This window comes from Odontesthes bonariensis, chromosome 10 (genome assembly GCF_027942865.1).
Source record: "Odontesthes bonariensis isolate fOdoBon6 chromosome 10, fOdoBon6.hap1, whole genome shotgun sequence".
NCBI classification, from domain to species: Eukaryota; Metazoa; Chordata; class Actinopteri; order Atheriniformes; family Atherinopsidae; genus Odontesthes; species Odontesthes bonariensis.
This window is the reverse complement of record NC_134515.1, coordinates 37,451,429-37,470,769: the sequence shown is the minus strand read 5'-3', so window position 1 is coordinate 37,470,769 and position 19,341 is coordinate 37,451,429. Positions and strand designations below refer to the sequence as shown.

At 45.5% G+C, this 19,341-nt stretch overlaps 1 protein-coding gene across 1 annotated transcript in view; it reads right to left on the bottom strand.

Moving 5' to 3' along the window:
* The window catches only part of ccm2l (CCM2 like scaffold protein), a 37,836-nt gene that overhangs the window by 2,817 nt on the left and 15,678 nt on the right, over window positions 1-19,341 (bottom strand). The window contains exons 5-10 of the mRNA XM_075475404.1: window positions 14,626-15,257; window positions 6,140-6,269; window positions 4,925-4,988; window positions 3,879-4,035; window positions 804-942; window positions 172-319 (exon numbers count right to left, since the gene is read on the bottom strand). Coding sequence (XP_075331519.1) covers window positions 172-319; window positions 804-942; window positions 3,879-4,035; window positions 4,925-4,988; window positions 6,140-6,269; window positions 14,626-15,257 — 1,270 coding nt within the window. The remainder of the gene's footprint in view (window positions 1-171; window positions 320-803; window positions 943-3,878; window positions 4,036-4,924; window positions 4,989-6,139; window positions 6,270-14,625; window positions 15,258-19,341) is intronic.

Below are 19,341 nucleotides of genomic sequence, written 5' to 3'. Positions count from 1 at the left end.
CTGTTGGGGAAAAAGAGCTTTTCTACACAATTTCAAACTGCCCTTTCACTACATGTAGAAAACTCAACTACTTTAGAACTATCCTAAACTCACCAGGCCAAACAATGACAGTTAGACTGAAGCTTTAAAAGTCCACTTTGAGATGATCACACCACTTTCCGACAGACTTACCCTCTCATGGCTGTGGCCGAAGTGTTGCTCATGCTGCGTTTAATACGTCCAAAGCTGTCGGTTAAAATCCCACCCTCCCGGATGCCAATACTTTCCAAGAAACTCTCAAATGCCCCAACATCTTTGTCTGGGATGAACGGTCGCATGCCTAAAACACCAAAGCTACAAGGTAAATACTCCTGATGTTAAAGAGTGACCTTTGTTGTCCAGAATTGATTGAATGGATAAAATGGGTAATATTACAATAAAATCCAAAGAAAGTTAAGAAATCATTCTAACTATGTGAGTCTATTTAAGTTTAAGTCAATTAACCAATAACACAGTGATCCCTTGTGCTTTATGAAGAGGAAGCCAATTTGTTTTAAAAGTTTTAAGGGAAGTCGTTTCTGTGTTGGATCACTGTGCATCAAAAAAGTGGTACAGTGGTGCCCTCAGCTGCCTGCATCATCATCACTGCAGTCAGTCTGAGACTTTCATGTGTGCCCTGTCAGCTGTTTGAGGGATTCAGAGCGGAAGCACATCAGTATACAGTGTGTGCACGACAGGTATCTGCTGTAATATAACCATAGACAGTAGTAGGTTGTGCTTTGCTACGTTTCAGTTAGTAATCCCATTGTCTCCGTGTCTCTCACCCAGCAGCAGGAACTTGCGGTTGTCTCCGTAGAGTTGCAGCAGCTCAGAGCAGAAGTGGTCGATGTTTGATCCCAGCCTGTATTCTCTCAGCAACACGGCAAACTGCTGCAGCTCCACTGGACTCAGCTTGTTGTGCAGCTGCACACATGTGAAGATCACACAAACATACAGACTATTTCTCTTCTTCGTCTATTTTGTAGAAGTCTGTCACAACTATTGGCTTCATCATACGACTAAACTTGTCCAGTTAGTTAAAAGGTTTGGATCTGATAGTGTGGCGTTTTCATTTGGTGGTTGTTACTGTGATCCTACAGCATGTGATCAAAGGAGCTCTCAGTACAAGTGCAACAAGCAAATCTGCTCTTTGGCTCCACCTACAACCTACAGTGGGATATAACCGCACTGTCAAAGTAACAAATCTCCGTTTTATACCTGCATATGTACAGCCATACTTATGAATTTGTTGTCACGTTAAAGAGGCCACAAAGATGCCATCAAAGGGATCTTGATGGCATCCACTCTTCTCTCAAGCGCTGCTTCAGCTCATTGAGGTTTGCAGCTTTGGTTTCTGCACAGCTCTCTGAAGGTCCCACCACAGCATCTCAGTCAGGCTGAGGTCTGCACTCTGACTGAACCATTGCAACACCTCGATGATTCTTCTCTTTTTCACACATTCTGCTGCAGATCTGCTGCTGTGTTTGGGATCTTTGTCCTGTTGATGAGCCAGTTTCAGCCCAGCTTTAGCTGTCGGACAGACGGCCTCACATCTGACTCTACAACACTTTGGTATCCAGAGGAGTTGATGGTGGACTCAATGGCTGCAAGGTGCCCAGGTCCTGTGGCTGCAGAACAAGCCCAGATCATCAGCCCTCCACCACCGTGCTTGACAGCTGGTGTGAGGTGTTTGTGCTGATATGCTGTGTTTGGTTTCCTCCAAACGTGCTGCTGTGCATTATGAGCAAACATCTCCACTTTGGTCTGCTCTTGTTCCAGAAGTCTTGTGGTTTGTTCAGATGCTGTTAGGGTCCAGCCGGGCTGGGCTGGTTGTTCTGTTTTGTCTGTGAATAATATTTATTTTATAATAATAATAATAATAATAATAATAATAATAATAATAATAATAATATATATATTTGGTTGCCTAGGTAACCATAAAGCGGCGGCGCGATCGTTTTCGCAGCGACCCCTCGAGAGGAAAAACTGAGTAAAACAGTGTAATTTTAGTGTATTATTGTATTTATATCGTTAAGTTATGTGTCTGAAATCTACAAACTACACTCAAGAGGCCGCTAAACTGCAACACTCAGATGCAGTATCACAAGTCTACCAACGGAGTCTACTTATGGGACTTAAACACTGCCCAACGGCGTTACCAACGGAGACAAAGGACGCGCTACAGTCTACCAGGCTGCTTCGCAAATTCCCGAGCTCGCCTGAAGACAAGGCCCGGGTGAGGAGGCGCCAAAAGCGGTGTGAGAGAAGACGGAAGAGGGGCAAGAGAGCCGGTGTCCGTGCTAGGCTGATGGCTAATGCTAGCCGACCGGCTCTCCCGTCCATCCTGCTCTCTAACGTCCGCTCATTTGAAAATAAACTGGACTACATCAAACTACAACGGACTACTCAACGGGACACTAGGGACTGCTGTGTGAATGTTTTCACAGAAACATGGCTCAGCGACCGCGTCCCGGAGGCGGCCATTCAACTAGACGGACTAGCCTCGCATCGAGCCGACAGAGACCCGCTGTGCGGTAAGACACGAGGCGGGGGACTGTGTGTTTACATCAACACGGACTGGTCCAACAACTCTATAGTCTCCAAGTCCTGTTCATCGCTGGTGGAATACGCGGTCGTGAGATGTAGACCATTCTACTTAACGAGAGCGATCTCCTCCCTGCACATTGTAGCTGTGTACATTCCTCCCAGCGCTAACGCTAAGGAAGCGCTAACCGCACTGTACAGGGCCATCAGTGATCTCCAAAACAAACATCCAGAAGGACTGCTTATTGTCGCCGGAGACTTCAATCATGCAAATCTAAAAACAGTTGTAATTCTACCAACATGTGGATTTTACAGCGAGAGGAGCGAACACGCTGGATCTTGTTTACACCACCATACCCGGTGCATATCGTGCCGAGCCCCGCCCCCACCTGGGATATTCTGACCACATCTCCGTCAAGCTGATCCCAGCATACAGACCGCTGGTCAGACGCTCCAGACCAGTCAACAAACAGGTAAAGACCTGGCCGGAAGGAGCCATCTCTACCCTCCAGGACTGTTTTGAGTGCACTGACTGGCAAATGTTTAGGGAAGCAGCAACCACCAACGGCTCCACTGACCTAGAGGAGTACACGGCTTCAGTCACTGGTTTCATCAGTAAGTGCACTGATGACGTCACGGTCATCAAATCCATCACCACGCGCTCTAACCAGAAGCCATGGATGACTGCTGAGGTGCGTGCACTGCTGAGAGCCAGAGACACAGCATTCAGAACAGGAGAAAAGGAGGCCCTGAGCAGAGCGCGGGCAACACTGGCCCAGGCTACAGGGATGCAAAGCGAGCGCATGCCCAGAAAATCCAAGGCCACTTCAGAGACAGTGGAGACACACGGCAGCTGTGGCAGGGAGTCCAAGCCATCACTAACTTCAGGACAACAACACCGGCCTGTGACAGTGATGCCTCCCTGCCCGATGCGCTGAACGTGTTCTACAGTCGTTTTGATGCAGAGAATGATGTGGTGGCAAGGAAAAACACCCCCCCTCCTGGCGAACAAGTGCTATGCCTGACCACAGCTGAAGTGAGAAAGATCTCTAAGATCATTGCTGATGTCTTTCCTCCTTGGCATCGTGTAAACACACACCTGAATGCTGCAGAACAACAAACTGGCTAAACTTCTGCTTTTATAGAGCTGCTCACACTCACTGATATTTTATTATGTCATGATACATACAACCATAGAAGTGTACTTAAAATGCTAACTGTTCTGCCACTGAATTGAGGATAAAAGTGATTCTTGGAGTAAAATCTATTCCAGTTTGCAGAAGCTGCAGTTTATGATGACAACTGTCCACACTCACGGTAATCATGTACTCCTGCATCAGCAGCAAGGCGGGGTTACTATCTCCTCCATCACTGACTGATGCCAGACTGCGATGGGAGTCCTGCAGGGAGAGAGACGAGCCCTCACTGTATGTCTCACTATAATAGAGTTCGAAGGCATCTTGGGAGCCATCACTGAGAGAGAAACAGAGAAACTATTACCACATCACACAGGCTCTGTTTACATTAATTCATTTCACCATTTCTTCGTGTCGGCGTCTTGCAAACTATTTACATTTACACTGAAACGGGAATCGGCTGATTCGCTAGTCACATGACTAATCAGCCATCACGTCATATGATCGCCCTTGCATCTGGAGCATGAGCAACTGCTTTATATTAACAGATTTATCAGGGCTGCTCTGGACATTCGAAAGTTCTCGCGCCATTCTTCGGCGACAACAACTTGGTCCACGAAATTGTCCCACCATGCGCTGCTTCTTCCCGGTCTAACCCAAAAGCGGCGCTCCATGTACGGCTTGCGTTGCTGCTGTGGCTGGGTTCTCATTATAAAAGCCGAGTAGCTAGAGCTCAGCACTGCGGATCCTCGTTTCTTCCCGTTTACAACTGCTAAAATCAGCATCGTATGCGAATGCTTACGTGGGCTCCGGAGTATTTGAATCCTTCCACCTATGAAGTCGTATTCCAGTATTTTAATGTAAATGGACAGTGCATCCGCGATAGAAACGATATAGAAACAGATTAGTATAAACGGACCCTCACTTAGAGGAGGTTTGCATGTTCTGTTTTGCTGATATAAAGCAGGTCTTTGTGCTATATGTGCTTGTAAAAAGAAACGAAAATCCACAGAAAAGGACAACATCATTATACTGGAAATGTGTTCTATAACTGTCAACAACTGGAGCTAGTAAGGAGAATATTTCCACATAGTTGTCAAAGTCGTCAACTCAATTTGTATTTGGAAACCTTGTGAGTTTTCAACTGAAAACACACAATAATGTACAGAGTGGGCAAGTGCGACAACTTAACTACTTATGTGACAACTGGACAAAATGTTACTCACTATGAGCTGCAGCAGCTAAACTCTGGATCATAACTATAGGACATGTCAGTCAGACAGCTGTCACCTGTACAGAAACACAAAGAGAGAGCATTAAACAACCTGATTACCATTCAAAGCCATTTTCTTCTGATGTTTGCTACTGAAATTAGAGTGGCATCCCCATAGAGGCAGCAGAATTCATTTCAATTCAATGAAGTGCCCTATGCACAGACGATGAAAGTCCTTGTCATAGCAAGCCCAGGTTCAAGTCCCAACTTATATCCCCTTCCTGTATGCCAATCCTGTTTCTACACTGGGTCGAATAAATGCCTCCAGAGCCCAGAAAAATCTTTAAAAGATGCAAAGAATAAACTACTTTGTAATTATCACTTTTTTCCTAGATCCTGAAAGTGGTGTGAAATAAAAGGGGTTGGCTGCCAAACACCAAACTGAAGAATAGAAGCAGCAGCGATGGCAAGAACCCCTTCTGTGTTTCGATGACATCCTTCCACTGCCAACTACAAGGAGATGACTTTGCAGTGCAGGATGAAGCAGAACTTTATACACTGCTCAATAAGGCAAATAATATAATCAAAGTCTGGTCAATATTTGTTCAGTTTTTAGTATACAACATAGTTCTGACTTGTTTAGGTATGTTTTAATGAGTTTAGACATGTGTTTTAATCTAAACTAACATCACATAACTTGTTCTCTACATAAACTTCATGCATTGTACAATATCACTACGAACATTTAACCATACGACAGAGGTAATTCCCTATTCTGAACAGTAGATCAGAGTATTGGATTCAATTTGGTAAAATCAGGCATTGTGTAGGTCTAACCGTTCAAATGGTTACAGCGAAGAAGACAAGACATCGATGCTCAAAACATTGCGAAATGCCGATTATCAGCTGGGTGTCAGGAATCCTGACAGTGAAAACTGAGAAATATAAATGGTTGATCTCATGGGCATCAAAACTGGGATCAGTGAATGCATGCAAAACTATTAAACAGAACTTTTATACAAAAAGGGACCTGAGTAAAATCTTAGAGGAAGCGACACCGATTCACACAGAATATTAACGTTCATCCTGTGCTGATAAATAGTTTTCAAGGCAAACTGCAAAACAGTTTGGCTTGAGTATTTATTTTTAAATCTGGAATCAAATTGTCCATCTATATTTTACTATATTATACTCAACTTCTGACGAGCAAAAACTGTGTGATACTCACTCCTCTGCAGCCAATAGCGGTCTGGCACTGTGTGGTGAAAGCCTGCCCTGTCAACACATTCGATAGTCTGATGTCCATAGATAATCTGGAACATCTGGCAAATCAAAGAACAGTACTCCTCTGCTGCATCCTGCACACATAAACACACACAGAGGTAGCTGCCACAGGGGGTTGTATTATTTACACCCAAGCAAAGTTTTGATTCCATCCATATCATTCAAACACAGTGTTAAAGGACAAGACCGTTTTTTTGACATTGGGCCCTTGATTTCACATTATAACATGATGTTCTACTCACCCCTGCTTGTAGTTGGTAATTTGGAGCTGTTCCGAAGATATTCGAGAGGCGTCTGGCTGCTCTCTTGAGATATTCGGCCATGAAACGGTTTCCTATGGGCAATGTTATACAGGCACAAACTATGCTGTTTATAATTTATTAAATACTGTACACTAGCACTGATAACGTGGAGGTGCGTCGCTTACTTAAAAAAATCCGGGTTACTAGCCTGGCTGACGCGTCCACATCTCGATGAGATGGTGGTCTGGGAACTAGGTGTGCATTTTCTCGTATTTGAGGCGTGGTTTACGAATGCCTAGAGCCGTTTATTGGGCGCTACGAATGTCTATCAAATGACGTCAGGTTCTTCCCATGCTGCTTTGCGCGCGATTCATAGCCAATTGTATCACTTATACAAGATGACAACAGAAATTCGACGAGGAAGAAGAAAAAAAAGTAAAATAAAAGTAAACTTGCGCTCTAAGCTACTTAAATTGACAACAAAGTAGGCCTATATGCTATGTTCTACATGAATTTTTACGTTGTAGAGTTGTGAATTTATTTTAATAATGGAGAAATTGAGCAGCCTTGCTTTCTCTCTTGGCTCTCGGTGGAAGAGGTCGCATTTCTCTCTGCTCCTCCCTCCCTTTTTTGCCCTGCTCAGCCTGTCTGTGTCTGTGTCTTTTGAGCATCTTTTTACATATCAGACGAAGCCAAATTAACATGGATTTGGTCAGCTGGGGTCTTAATGCTATTGATCAAATTTTTTCAACCGCGAAGATGACGAAAGGACAAGCGTCTTGCCCCGACGGGACTTTCTTCGCTGGATACACGGAGGATGCATGGGGGAAGTGGCGCACCGTGTGTTTGGCGATGCTGGCTGTCGAGGACGCGGAAGACGTCTACATATTTGGATTTATGATACTCGGGTTCCTGCTGTTTGGAGTTGGAGGATACCTGGTATTTTGTGAAATTAAGAGATCGTGGAAAGCGTTTGATGGGGTCACAAGGGCAATCAACGCTCAGACTGAGATGCTACGGGAGCAGAATCGGAAACTGGATGTGATCCTTGCGCAGGTTCGCAGGCTGGCTGAGATTCCTGGACTCAGAAGAGAAGTGGATTGACCTGGGAGAATGGTTGATTGATCGCTTGGACCGGGCGGAAAGGGTCCACATCCCACAATTCGGCTGAATTCGGGACTTCGCCATGAGATACCAGCAATGGACAGAAAGACAGAGAGCGCAATCAGTTGTCTGTCTGACCTAAATTAAATTAATTGTTATTCCAATCTGGTGCCCCATACTGGCCTTGTAGCCAGCTGCATAATCATTGTCCACGTTTGTTATGATAACATGAGGCTCACTCCCATGTGCTCCCCCTCCCTTCCTGCACTCCTGTGAGATTTGTTGTGGAACTGGCTGACATATTCCAACTTGTCAAGGACAATTGCCTGATCCAACATTCTGTGCAGACTTATTGAACAAACACTCATGCATACACATACATGCTCATTTATAACACATGCAATTCCTCACCTCTTCACTGTCCCATTGCTTAAGGTATTGTTTTGTGTTTATGTTGCTTTTTTTCTGTGCTGAGGTTTTTTGAGATCTCAGACCGTATCCTAATAAGGGTACAGTGTGAAGTATGATTTTTTTTCCCTCCCCTCACCCAATGTTGTTCCCCTTCCTTCTTATCTGGCGGCGCCTGCACAGTGGGCTGCGATGCCTGGTCACACTCTCTCTCCCTGTTTGTTTTCTGTGTTGTCTGTCTGGACCGAAACTGGAATTTCCCCTCGGGGATTAATAAAGTATAATTGATTGATTGATTGATTGATTGTTGTCTACAGTAGTAGATCAACCCTCATCTTACTTTGAAGCTACCAGCTCCCAGAAGTGACGTCGACGCAGCTTTAGCAGCAGAGAAGCTATTAGGCTTGTGTTGATAATAATGAACTCCTGGACTATGTACAAACTTCCAAATGCATCGTTTTGTGAGTACAGACCATATTTGTACTACTGTAGAAGTTTGGTGTCATGGCATGTGATTTTAGTGCGGTAATTTTGGAGATACTGCCAGGGTCCGTTAGCGCTTGTACTAAGCTATTCGGGATAACTCAGTAACTCAGCTGATGTTCAGCCAAGATCGGAAAAACTTCGGGTGGGCTACTTGGCTGGATGTCACGGTTCAAATGACCCTAGGGTGAATCTAGTCCGAAACACTTTCTAAGGCTGCATCGAACGGTAACGTTGTGTCCGCTGTCATGTTGGATTAACACTCTACAAGCTTCAGTGTAGCGCATGGACGTCGTCATCGTCTTGCTGCCCCCCATCATGTTATAATGTGAAATCAAGGGCCCAATGTCAAAAAAACGGTCTTGTCCTTTAACTTACCTGTTCCCCAACCCCCTTTTCTTTTTACCACAGCCATTTTGTTTTGCACTGAACTGCACTATAGCCACTACTGACAAATGTTTTGACATATGGACAAATGGACTTCTAGAAGTAGAAGAACTCGCTCTGAATGAATGAATGAATGAATGAACGAATGAATGAATGAATGTATGAGGAAATCAAATGGCGTGTGTGGCTGAAAAAGGGCGGAGACAGAGAGAAAAACCTGGTCCCGACCAGGTTAGGTTAATAGAGTCTGTTACTACGGTAACTGACGAGAGCTTAATTTACCTCCCTGTGTGAAACAGGCTGGAGTTACCCCTCTTTCTCTGGTTTGAGTTACCTCCCTTTGTGAAACAGACGAGAGTTACCCCTCTTTCTCTGGTATGAGTTACCTCCCTTTGTGAAACAGGCTAGAGTTACCCCTCTTTCTCTGGTATGAGTTACCTCCCTGTGTGAAACAGGCTGGAGTTACCCCTCTTTCTCTGGTTTGAGTCACCTCCCTGTGTGAAACAGGCTGGAGTTACCCCTCTTTCTCTGGTATGAGTTACCTCCCTGTGTGAAACAGGCTGGAGTTACCCCTCTTTCTCTGGTATGAGTTACCTCCCTGTGTGAAACAGGCTAGAGTTACCCCTCTTTCTCTGGTTTGAGTCACCTCCCTGTGTGAAACAGGCTAGAGTTACCCCTCTTTCTCTGGTTTGAGTTACCTCCCTGTGTGAAACAAGCTAGAGTTACCCCTCTTTCTCTGGTATGAGTTACCTCCCTGTGTGAAACAGGCTAGAGTTACCCCTCTTTCTCTGGTTTGAGTTACCTCCCTGTGTGAAACAGGCTAGAGTTACCCCTCTTTCTCCGGTATGAGTTACCTCCCTGTGTGAAACAGGCTAGAGTTACCCCTCGTTCTCTGGTATGAGTTACCTCCCTGTGTGAAACAGGCTAGAGTTACCCCTCTTTCTCTGGTTTGAGTTACCTCCCTGTGTGAAACAGGCTAGAGTTATCCCTCTTTCTCTGGTATGAGTTACCTCCCTGTGTGAAACAGGCTAGAGTTATCCCTCTTTCTCTGGTTTGAGTCACCTCCCTGTGTGAAACAGACTGGAGTTACCCCTCTTTCTCTGGTATGAGTCACCTCCCTGTGTGAAACAGAATGGAGTTACCCCTCTTTCTCTGGTTTGAGTTACTTCCCTGTGTGAAACAGGCTAGAGTTACCCCTCTTTCTCTGGTTTGAGTCACCTCCCTGTGTGAAACAGGCTGGAGTTACCCCTCTTTCTCTGGTTTGAGTTACTTCCCTGTGTGAAACAGGCTAGAGTTACCCCTCTTTCTCTGGTTTGAGTCACCTCCCTGTGTGAAACAGGCTAGAGTTACCCCTCTTTCTCTGGTATGAGTCACCTCCATGTGTGAAACAGGCTAGAGTTACCCCTCTTTCTCTGGTTTGAGTTACCTCCCTTTGTGAAACAGACGAGAGTTACCCCTCTTTCTCTGGTTTCAGTCACCTCCCTTTGTGAAACAGGCTGGAGTTACCCCTCTTTCTCTGGTTTGAGTCACCTCCCTGTGTGAAACAGGCTGGAGTTACCCCTCTTTCTCTGGTTTCAGTCACCTCCCTTTGTGAAACAGGCTGGAGTTACCCCTCTTTCTCTGGTTTCAGTCACCTCTCTGTGTGAAACAGGCTAGAGTTACCCCTCTTTCTCTGGTTTCAGTCACCTCCCTGTGTGAAACAGGCTAGAGTTACCCCTCTTTCTCTGGTTTCAGTCACCTCCCTGTGTGAAACAGGCTAGAGTTACCCCTCTTTCTCTGGTTTCAGTCACCTCCCTGTGTGAAACAGGCGAGAGTTACCCCTCTTTCTCTGGTTTGAGTTACCTCCCTTTGTGAAACAGACGAGAGTTACCCCTCTTTCTCTGGTTTCAGTCACCTCCCTGTGTGAAACAGGCTGGAGTTACCCCTCTTTCTCTGGTATGAGTCACCTCCCTGTGTGAAACAGGCTGGAGTTACCCCTCTTTCTCTGGTATGAGTTACCTCCCTGTGTGAAACAGGCTAGAGTTACCCCTCTTTCTCTGGTTTGAGTCACCTCCCTGTGTGAAACAGGCTAGAGTTACCCCTCTTTCTCTGGTTTGAGTTACCTCCCTGTGTGAAACAAGCTAGAGTTACCCCTCTTTCTCTGGTATGAGTTACCTCCCTGTGTGAAACAGGCTAGAGTTACCCCTCTTTCTCTGGTTTGAGTTACCTCCCTGTGTGAAACAGGCTAGAGTTACCCCTCTTTCTCTGGTATGAGTTACCTCCCTGTGTGAAACAGGCTAGAGTTACCCCTCGTTCTCTGGTATGAGTTACCTCCCTGTGTGAAACAGGCTAGAGTTACCCCTCTTTCTCTGGTTTGAGTTACCTCCCTGTGTGAAACAGGCTAGAGTTATCCCTCTTTCTCTGGTATGAGTTACCTCCCTGTGTGAAACAGGCTAGAGTTATCCCTCTTTCTCTGGTTTGAGTCACCTCCCTGTGTGAAACAGACTGGAGTTACCCCTCTTTCTCTGGTATGAGTCACCTCCCTGTGTGAAACAGAATGGAGTTACCCCTCTTTCTCTGGTTTGAGTTACTTCCCTGTGTGAAACAGGCTAGAGTTACCCCTCTTTCTCTGGTTTGAGTCACCTCCCTGTGTGAAACAGGCTGGAGTTACCCCTCTTTCTCTGGTTTGAGTTACTTCCCTGTGTGAAACAGGCTAGAGTTACCCCTCTTTCTCTGGTTTGAGTCACCTCCCTGTGTGAAACAGGCTAGAGTTACCCCTCTTTCTCTGGTATGAGTCACCTCCATGTGTGAAACAGGCTAGAGTTACCCCTCTTTCTCTGGTTTGAGTTACCTCCCTTTGTGAAACAGACGAGAGTTACCCCTCTTTCTCTGGTTTCAGTCACCTCCCTTTGTGAAACAGGCTGGAGTTACCCCTCTTTCTCTGGTTTGAGTCACCTCCCTGTGTGAAACAGGCTGGAGTTACCCCTCTTTCTCTGGTTTGAGTCACCTCCCTTTGTGAAACAGGCTGGAGTTACCCCTCTTTCTCTGGTTTCAGTCACCTCCCTGTGTGAAACAGGCTAGAGTTACCCCTCTTTCTCTGGTTTCAGTCACCTCCCTGTGTGAAACAGGCTAGAGTTACCCCTCTTTCTCTGGTTTCAGTCACCTCCCTGTGTGAAACAGGCGAGAGTTACCCCTCTTTCTCTGGTTTGAGTTACCTCCCTTTGTGAAACAGACGAGAGTTACCCCTCTTTCTCTGGTTTCAGTCACCTCCCTGTGTGAAACAGGCTGGAGTTACCCCTCTTTCTCTGGTATGAGTTACCTCCCTGTGTGAAACAGGCTGGAGTTACCCCTCTTTCTCTGGTATGAGTTACCTCCCTGTGTGAAACAGGCTAGAGTTACCCCTCTTTCTCTGGTTTGAGTCACCTCCCTGTGTGAAACAGGCTAGAGTTACCCCTCTTTCTCTGGTTTGAGTTACCTCCCTGTGTGAAACAAGCTAGAGTTACCCCTCTTTCTCTGGTATGAGTTACCTCCCTGTGTGAAACAGGCTAGAGTTACCCCTCTTTCTCTGGTTTGAGTTACCTCCCTGTGTGAAACAGGCTAGAGTTACCCCTCTTTCTCTGGTATGAGTTACCTCCCTGTGTGAAACAGGCTAGAGTTACCCCTCGTTCTCTGGTATGAGTTACCTCCCTGTGTGAAACAGGCTAGAGTTACCCCTCTTTCTCTGGTTTGAGTTACCTCCCTGTGTGAAACAGGCTAGAGTTATCCCTCTTTCTCTGGTATGAGTTACCTCCCTGTGTGAAACAGGCTAGAGTTATCCCTCTTTCTCTGGTTTGAGTCACCTCCCTGTGTGAAACAGACTGGAGTTACCCCTCTTTCTCTGGTATGAGTCACCTCCCTGTGTGAAACAGAATGGAGTTACCCCTCTTTCTCTGGTTTGAGTTACTTCCCTGTGTGAAACAGGCTAGAGTTACCCCTCTTTCTCTGGTTTGAGTCACCTCCCTGTGTGAAACAGGCTGGAGTTACCCCTCTTTCTCTGGTTTGAGTTACTTCCCTGTGTGAAACAGGCTAGAGTTACCCCTCTTTCTCTGGTTTGAGTCACCTCCCTGTGTGAAACAGGCTAGAGTTACCCCTCTTTCTCTGGTATGAGTCACCTCCATGTGTGAAACAGGCTAGAGTTACCCCTCTTTCTCTGGTTTGAGTTACCTCCCTTTGTGAAACAGACGAGAGTTACCCCTCTTTCTCTGGTTTCAGTCACCTCCCTTTGTGAAACAGGCTGGAGTTACCCCTCTTTCTCTGGTTTGAGTCACCTCCCTGTGTGAAACAGGCTGGAGTTACCCCTCTTTCTCTGGTTTGAGTCACCTCCCTTTGTGAAACAGGCTGGAGTTACCCCTCTTTCTCTGGTTTCAGTCACCTCTCTGTGTGAAACAGGCTAGAGTTACCCCTCTTTCTCTGGTTTCAGTCACCTCCCTGTGTGAAACAGGCTAGAGTTACCCCTCTTTCTCTGGTTTCAGTCACCTCCCTGTGTGAAACAGGCTAGAGTTACCCCTCTTTCTCTGGTTTCAGTCACCTCCCTGTGTGAAACAGGCGAGAGTTACCCCTCTTTCTCTGGTTTGAGTTACCTCCCTTTGTGAAACAGACGAGAGTTACCCCTCTTTCTCTGGTTTCAGTCACCTCCCTGTGTGAAACAGGCTGGAGTTACCCCTCTTTCTCTGGTTTGAGTCACCTCCCTGTGTGAAACAGGCTAGAGTTACCCCTCTTTCTCTGGTATGAGTTACCTCCCTGTGTGAAACAGGCTAGAGTTACCCCTCTTTCTCTGGTTTGAGTCACACTGTGTTAGTTTGTGAGTGTGTGAGTAAGTTTGAGGGTGTATGGTTGTGTGTCTGGCTTGTCTCTGTGTGGCCCTGTGGTGGACTGGAGACCTGGGTTTACACTGCATCTGGGTCAGCAGCAGCATGTCATCAACGCAGTTGTTGAGGGGATACAAATCCAACACCCAAATGCATTCATGGTGATCTTTGGAGATTTCAATCATGCCTTTGTCACGGCATCATTTATAGTTTCCATCAGTTTTATTCATTTTTTTAATTTAATTTGGCTTTATTTTTTGTTTGTTTAGTTATTATTCACTCAATCATTTATAATACAATAATATGTTTTCATCTGAGACTGGTGAAGTAGAAACTTTACAGTTATATTCAGGTAACTGTATAAAAATGATTAGAAGTTGTGTAACATGCATAAAAGTTCATAGACCACTTTCTTTTACTTTTTACTTAAAAAAAAAAGTGACTAAATACAGGCCTACCTACCTGCTGTTCCCCCTTGTATTATTAGTGCTGAATGGGAACAAGAGCTAAATAAGAGCTTCTCATTGGTGCTATGAAGTTTTGTTTGATAAAAATTGAAAAGCTTTTTCCTTGGGGGACAAAGTCTGTGGAAACGGGACATAGAAAAGGCAGAGATGCGTTTTTGTTCTCTTTTCACACAGCGGTGGTATTGGCACAAAAACGGATGTTCTTGTGAACTGTCCACTGTTCCACCAGCTAATTCTGACCAGTAAGTGTGCGCTTTGAAAAAGAGAAAATGATGTTGCCGAATCAGCTGAGTGACTTCTGTTGGTTAGAGCATTGTGTTCCAGTGTGCAAGCTTTTCCCCTCTCTCTGGATTGTCATTATTTCTGCCTTAGAGGCCAATCAGCATTGGATAACTTTGGCCCCCATTCAGCCCAATTTTCTTTGATTTTTTTCGTTACATTTTCATTAAGAGTAAAATCAAAAATCATGTGAACAACTTGCTGTAAGTATTTTCTGCTGACCAAGTGACGCACCCTGTTCTCCACAGCAAGGATGACCAGGTTGCAGTAGGCATCAGGGCACGGGGTGGGCTCCAGGGGGTTGTAGTTCCTCCTTTCCCAGCTACCATAGCTCTTCCCTCTTTCCCAGCTTCCAGTGCAGGCTTGTCGTCGCTCCCAGCTCCCCCCACCTCCACCACCACCACCTCCTCCCCTCCTCTCCCAGCTCCCACCTCCTCCACCCCCCCCATGTCTCTTCTCCCAGCTCCCCCCACCAGCTCCTCCTACACCCACCCCCCAACTCCCACTCATGGGTCTTGCTCTGCGGTTCTCCCAGCTCCCTCCTGTTTTACGCGTTTGCTGCCTCCTCTCCCAACTTCCACCTACTCTCTTTCTCTCTAAGCTCCCTCCACCCCCCCTCTCTCCTCCTCCCCCTCCCCCTCCCCTCTCTCCCCCTCCCCTCTCCATATTCTGGTTTTTGTCATGGTTACTTCTGGACAGTGATGGCCTCCAGTCGACTCCACAGATGGTGTGTCGCCGCTCCATTGTACCTCCGGAAGGTCGTGGGTCAGCATTGGAGCTCATAGTTTGGCGACGCCCATTGATGCCTGGTGGCTTTTTCCTGTCCAAGCTGTCGTCCCCGGCAACCACAGAATCTACATTTAGACCTGTGAGATGTAGATTGAAAATAAAGCAGCTGACTATTTGCACGACCTTTGTCATTGTGAGACATTGAATAGATGGCCCATCTTCTGCTTTTGTGAGACTATCGTATGACATTTTGACATTGAATTCTGAATGTTTTTCAACAAAACCAAGGGCACACAAATAATTAGGTAAATACAGTATATTGGGATTTTATGACATTTTTTGATGGCATTCTTAATATCTGAGGACATAAGACTGTTCGTTCAGTGTATGGAACCATTTGCCAGCAAAGAGGAAAAGTTCTCTGCTGCTCTAGTCAGTTAGCCTAGCAAGCCAGACCCGTACAGCAAAAAGCTGTACAGGGGTCTAGTGAAGCTGGATAGCAGTGTGGGCGGGATAAACGGTTGTCTGTTAAGTTGCTTCTGCACTCAACGCCACGCAATAGGATGGCGCAACAACCAATCAGAGCGATGAAGAAGGATTACGTAGTCAGCGCGACGTACCCGGTGGGCAAAACTCCAAAAACTTCCTTTTTTTTCAAGAAAAACTTAAGTGCAGTTATCTGTTCGTCTCGCAAAGAAAAATTTATATTAAAATCTTCTAGAGTCGCTGCCAAAGCCAACTCGAAAGACTGTTGGCTGGGCGCAGCCATTGTTTACCTCTCTCTGGAACTACACACTGAAACGTAGCACCTCTGTTTTCACTAGGTAGCCCGGCCTCCGACCCCGCTCCTCACGATTTGATTGGCCTGATTAAGTTTCCATTTTCAGCCTCGCAAAACGACCACAACTGACTAGACTAGCCCAGGAGCAAATTCAATTTGCGGTCGCTAGGGGCGTCGAGATTTCTAGGCTACTGGTCAGTCAGGTCAGGCTAATTTTAAGTCTTGATTTTGCAGAGATGGAATAAATATTCAGAGGCTTTACCGAAGCTTAAGTATTAAACCAAGACTGGATAATAGTCATTCACATATTATGTGAACTGTGGCCTCACAGCAAATAGGTTCCTGGTTCGAATCTGTTCAGAGTTTGCATGTTCTCCCCGTGTATGCGTGGGTTCTCTCTGGGTACTCTGGCTTCCTCCCACCATCCAAAAACATGTCAGCATGTCAGGTTCATTGGTCATTCTAAACTGAAGTGTTGAAGTGGTGTGAGTAAGTTTGAGGGTGAATGGTTGTGTGTCTGGCTTGTCTCTGTGTGGCCCTGTGGTGGACTGGAGACCTGGGTTTACACTGCATCTGGGTCAGCAGCAGCATGTCACCAATGCAGTTGTTGAGGGGATACAAATCCAACACCCAAATGCATTCATGGTGATCTCTGGAGATTTCAATCATGCCTTTGTCACGGCATCATTTATAGTTTCCATCAGTTTTATTCATTTTTTTTTATTTAATTTGGCTTTTTTTGTTTGTTTAGTTATTATTCACTCAATTATTTATAATGCAATAATATGTTTTCATCTGAGACTGGTTAAGTATAAATCCATTCAGTTTAATTCAGTGAAGTTGTGTAACAGTATGGGATTTTTATACAGGTCAGTCCCCGTATCCTCTTCTTCTTCAGCCATGCGTTTGAAATATGTGCAGAATGTGGTTGTACATTGTTTTGTTGAAAACTGCATTGACATCCTAGGGAAGATGTGTTCGTGAAGATTAGGCTAATGCGGCAAAGGTTAAACTGAAGATGTGTTGGTGAGATATAGAAATAAAATAAAAGATACTGCTGCGTCAGAGTACATTTTGGTGCAATGCCAGCAGCAAGCACTTCAGAGTGCCCTGCCGATGCTTCTTTGCCAGAGAAACGCTAAATGTGAAAAAGGGCCCATGGGCTTATTCTTTTTGCATATTAAAGTTTAAAGGGGCATTTATGAATGGTTACTGCTCTCTTGTCCTTCACAAACTGAAATTCCTCCAGATTCCTTGAATACTTTTGTCATGTTCTGCATTTTACGTTTTTGTCATGTTCTGTGTTTCTGTCTCGTCTTTAGTTTTGCCATTTCCCCACTTTTGCCTCCGTCTTTCTCCTGCCCTTCCATCAGTTCCACTCCCTTCACCTGTGTTCATTATCATCAGCTGCACTCATTCACCCTCCACAGTATTTAGTCTCCCGGTTTGTTCATGCCATTTGTCAGATCCTTACCCTCACATATGTTTCCAAGTCAGGTTTGTCATTGATGTTGTTTAGGCAAGTTTACTATCGTTACCGTTACTCTCAACCAAAATTTACCTGGTGCCAGTGTTAAATTTATATCTATATATATAAAACTCTATAAAAAACTTTTATTTGCAGTGTTCTTGAAATGGACACTGTCACAAGGCCGGTATACATGGCGACATGACCAAGTATTAAGAAGCTTAGCTGCAGGTATTGAAGATAAATGAAGGCAGGTATACTTAGGAGGGTCTAAGGTGAAGAGAGTTGCAATTCAGTTTGATCAAGAGGGTGAGAAAGTTAAAGGTGATAGAGAAAGGTGTGATGTGATATGTAGCCCAAAAAAAATTGGTTGGGTCTGTAATGGCTCAGAACCTCCCTAAAAGGCTCTCTGAAACAGCTATGTTACTATGCTGGGTTTAGAATGCGTCGTTTGCCCTTATTGGTGTAGTTTCTGAGCTTATCTGGCAACCTCATTATGAAATGCAGGTAGGTGTTGGCGCTATTTGGTTGCCGTTGTTTGATTGGCTGCCCTTGCTCTCACTGAAAAGAAAGTACTCCGTTTGGCTTCATTTGTTTTGTTTTACCTCGGTTACTGTGACTTCCAAAGGTTATGCATTGAAACAAGCAAGCTGGCCTTTGCAGGCTTACTTACCGCCTGCATAATAGTGCAAATAGCTAGCTGCTAAGGGGTTAGCTCATTCCCTTTAGATGAACAAGCCAGAGCTAACGTGCAATTCTTACAACAGGAATATGGCACAACACACATTTAAAACAAAATAAAATGTGATACTTACAGGCTGTACTGATTGCTGGGGTTGTTGCAAATTCGGAACTGACCCTCTACTGAGCATTAAATTCCGACTGAAGCCTGCTCGGAATCGTGCAAGGTTTGTGAAACTGTACTCCGTGAAGGGGCGTGTCTGAAAGGGGGGTGGCTGTGGATTTGGGTGTGGGGGGGCGATTGCGCCAAAAGTTACGTCACTTTATGCTCAAACACGGATTGGCCCATTTTCTGGGGGCAATTCAAAAAAGGGGGAGTACTTGAAACAGAGGTTCTGACACTTGCTGGCACTTCGTGTGTACACCCCACAGCGGGGAGACTCAGAACTAACACCAAAAACGTGAAAAAGATGATTTTGATTCTCTATCACCTTTAATAAGACGATAAGGAGGCACGCCAGCTTGGAGGATACTTGTGATTTTGGAGATGCAGGTAGATTTAGGAAATAAGCTTGGTGTTCCCCAGGATATAGCCTCTACAAATCTGAGGCCTGATATAGTCTAGGAGTAGAATGAGAGTCTATTTCATAGAGCTGACTGTTCCTTGGGAGGAATTAGTAGCAGAAGCATATGAAAGGAAAAAGCTTAGATATGTGGAGTTGGGGGCAGAAGCAGAGCAGCGAGGATGGAAAGTTAGAATCTGTCCAGTGGAAGTAGGATGTAGAGGATTTGTTGCAAAGTCTGTTGTCTCATTGTTGAGGGAGCTGGGTGTAAGTGGACAGAGTGTGAGGAAAATAGTGAAGGAAGTGTCAGATGAGGCAGTAAAGTCCAGTCAGTGGATTTGGATTAGAAGAAGCAATAGCAGCTGGGGGCCCAGCAGGGGGAGCACTTAGGGTAAACAGACTCTTTGAAGAAGCAAAGAAGAAATCCAGGATATATTTAAGTGCTGGGTGTGGCCCATGTGAGCCCTTTGAAACCAGGCGGCCATTTCAGGTGAGTTGGCCTGTATGGCTTTGTTTTTGCTGGCATTTTTAGTGATTGTAGGACTGTTTAGGTGAGTTTGTCTGTTGAATCTGCTAGTATGTCTTGTCCTGCCTCCACCTCTGGCACCCTCTATACTTTCATTACCCCCTACCCGAACCAGGGTTTGAATCCCCACCCCGCTATGACTGCTGTGCAGTTGGTGAGAGGCTGGGGTAGCCTGTGGTTGTGGAAGAAAAGATGGTTGTTG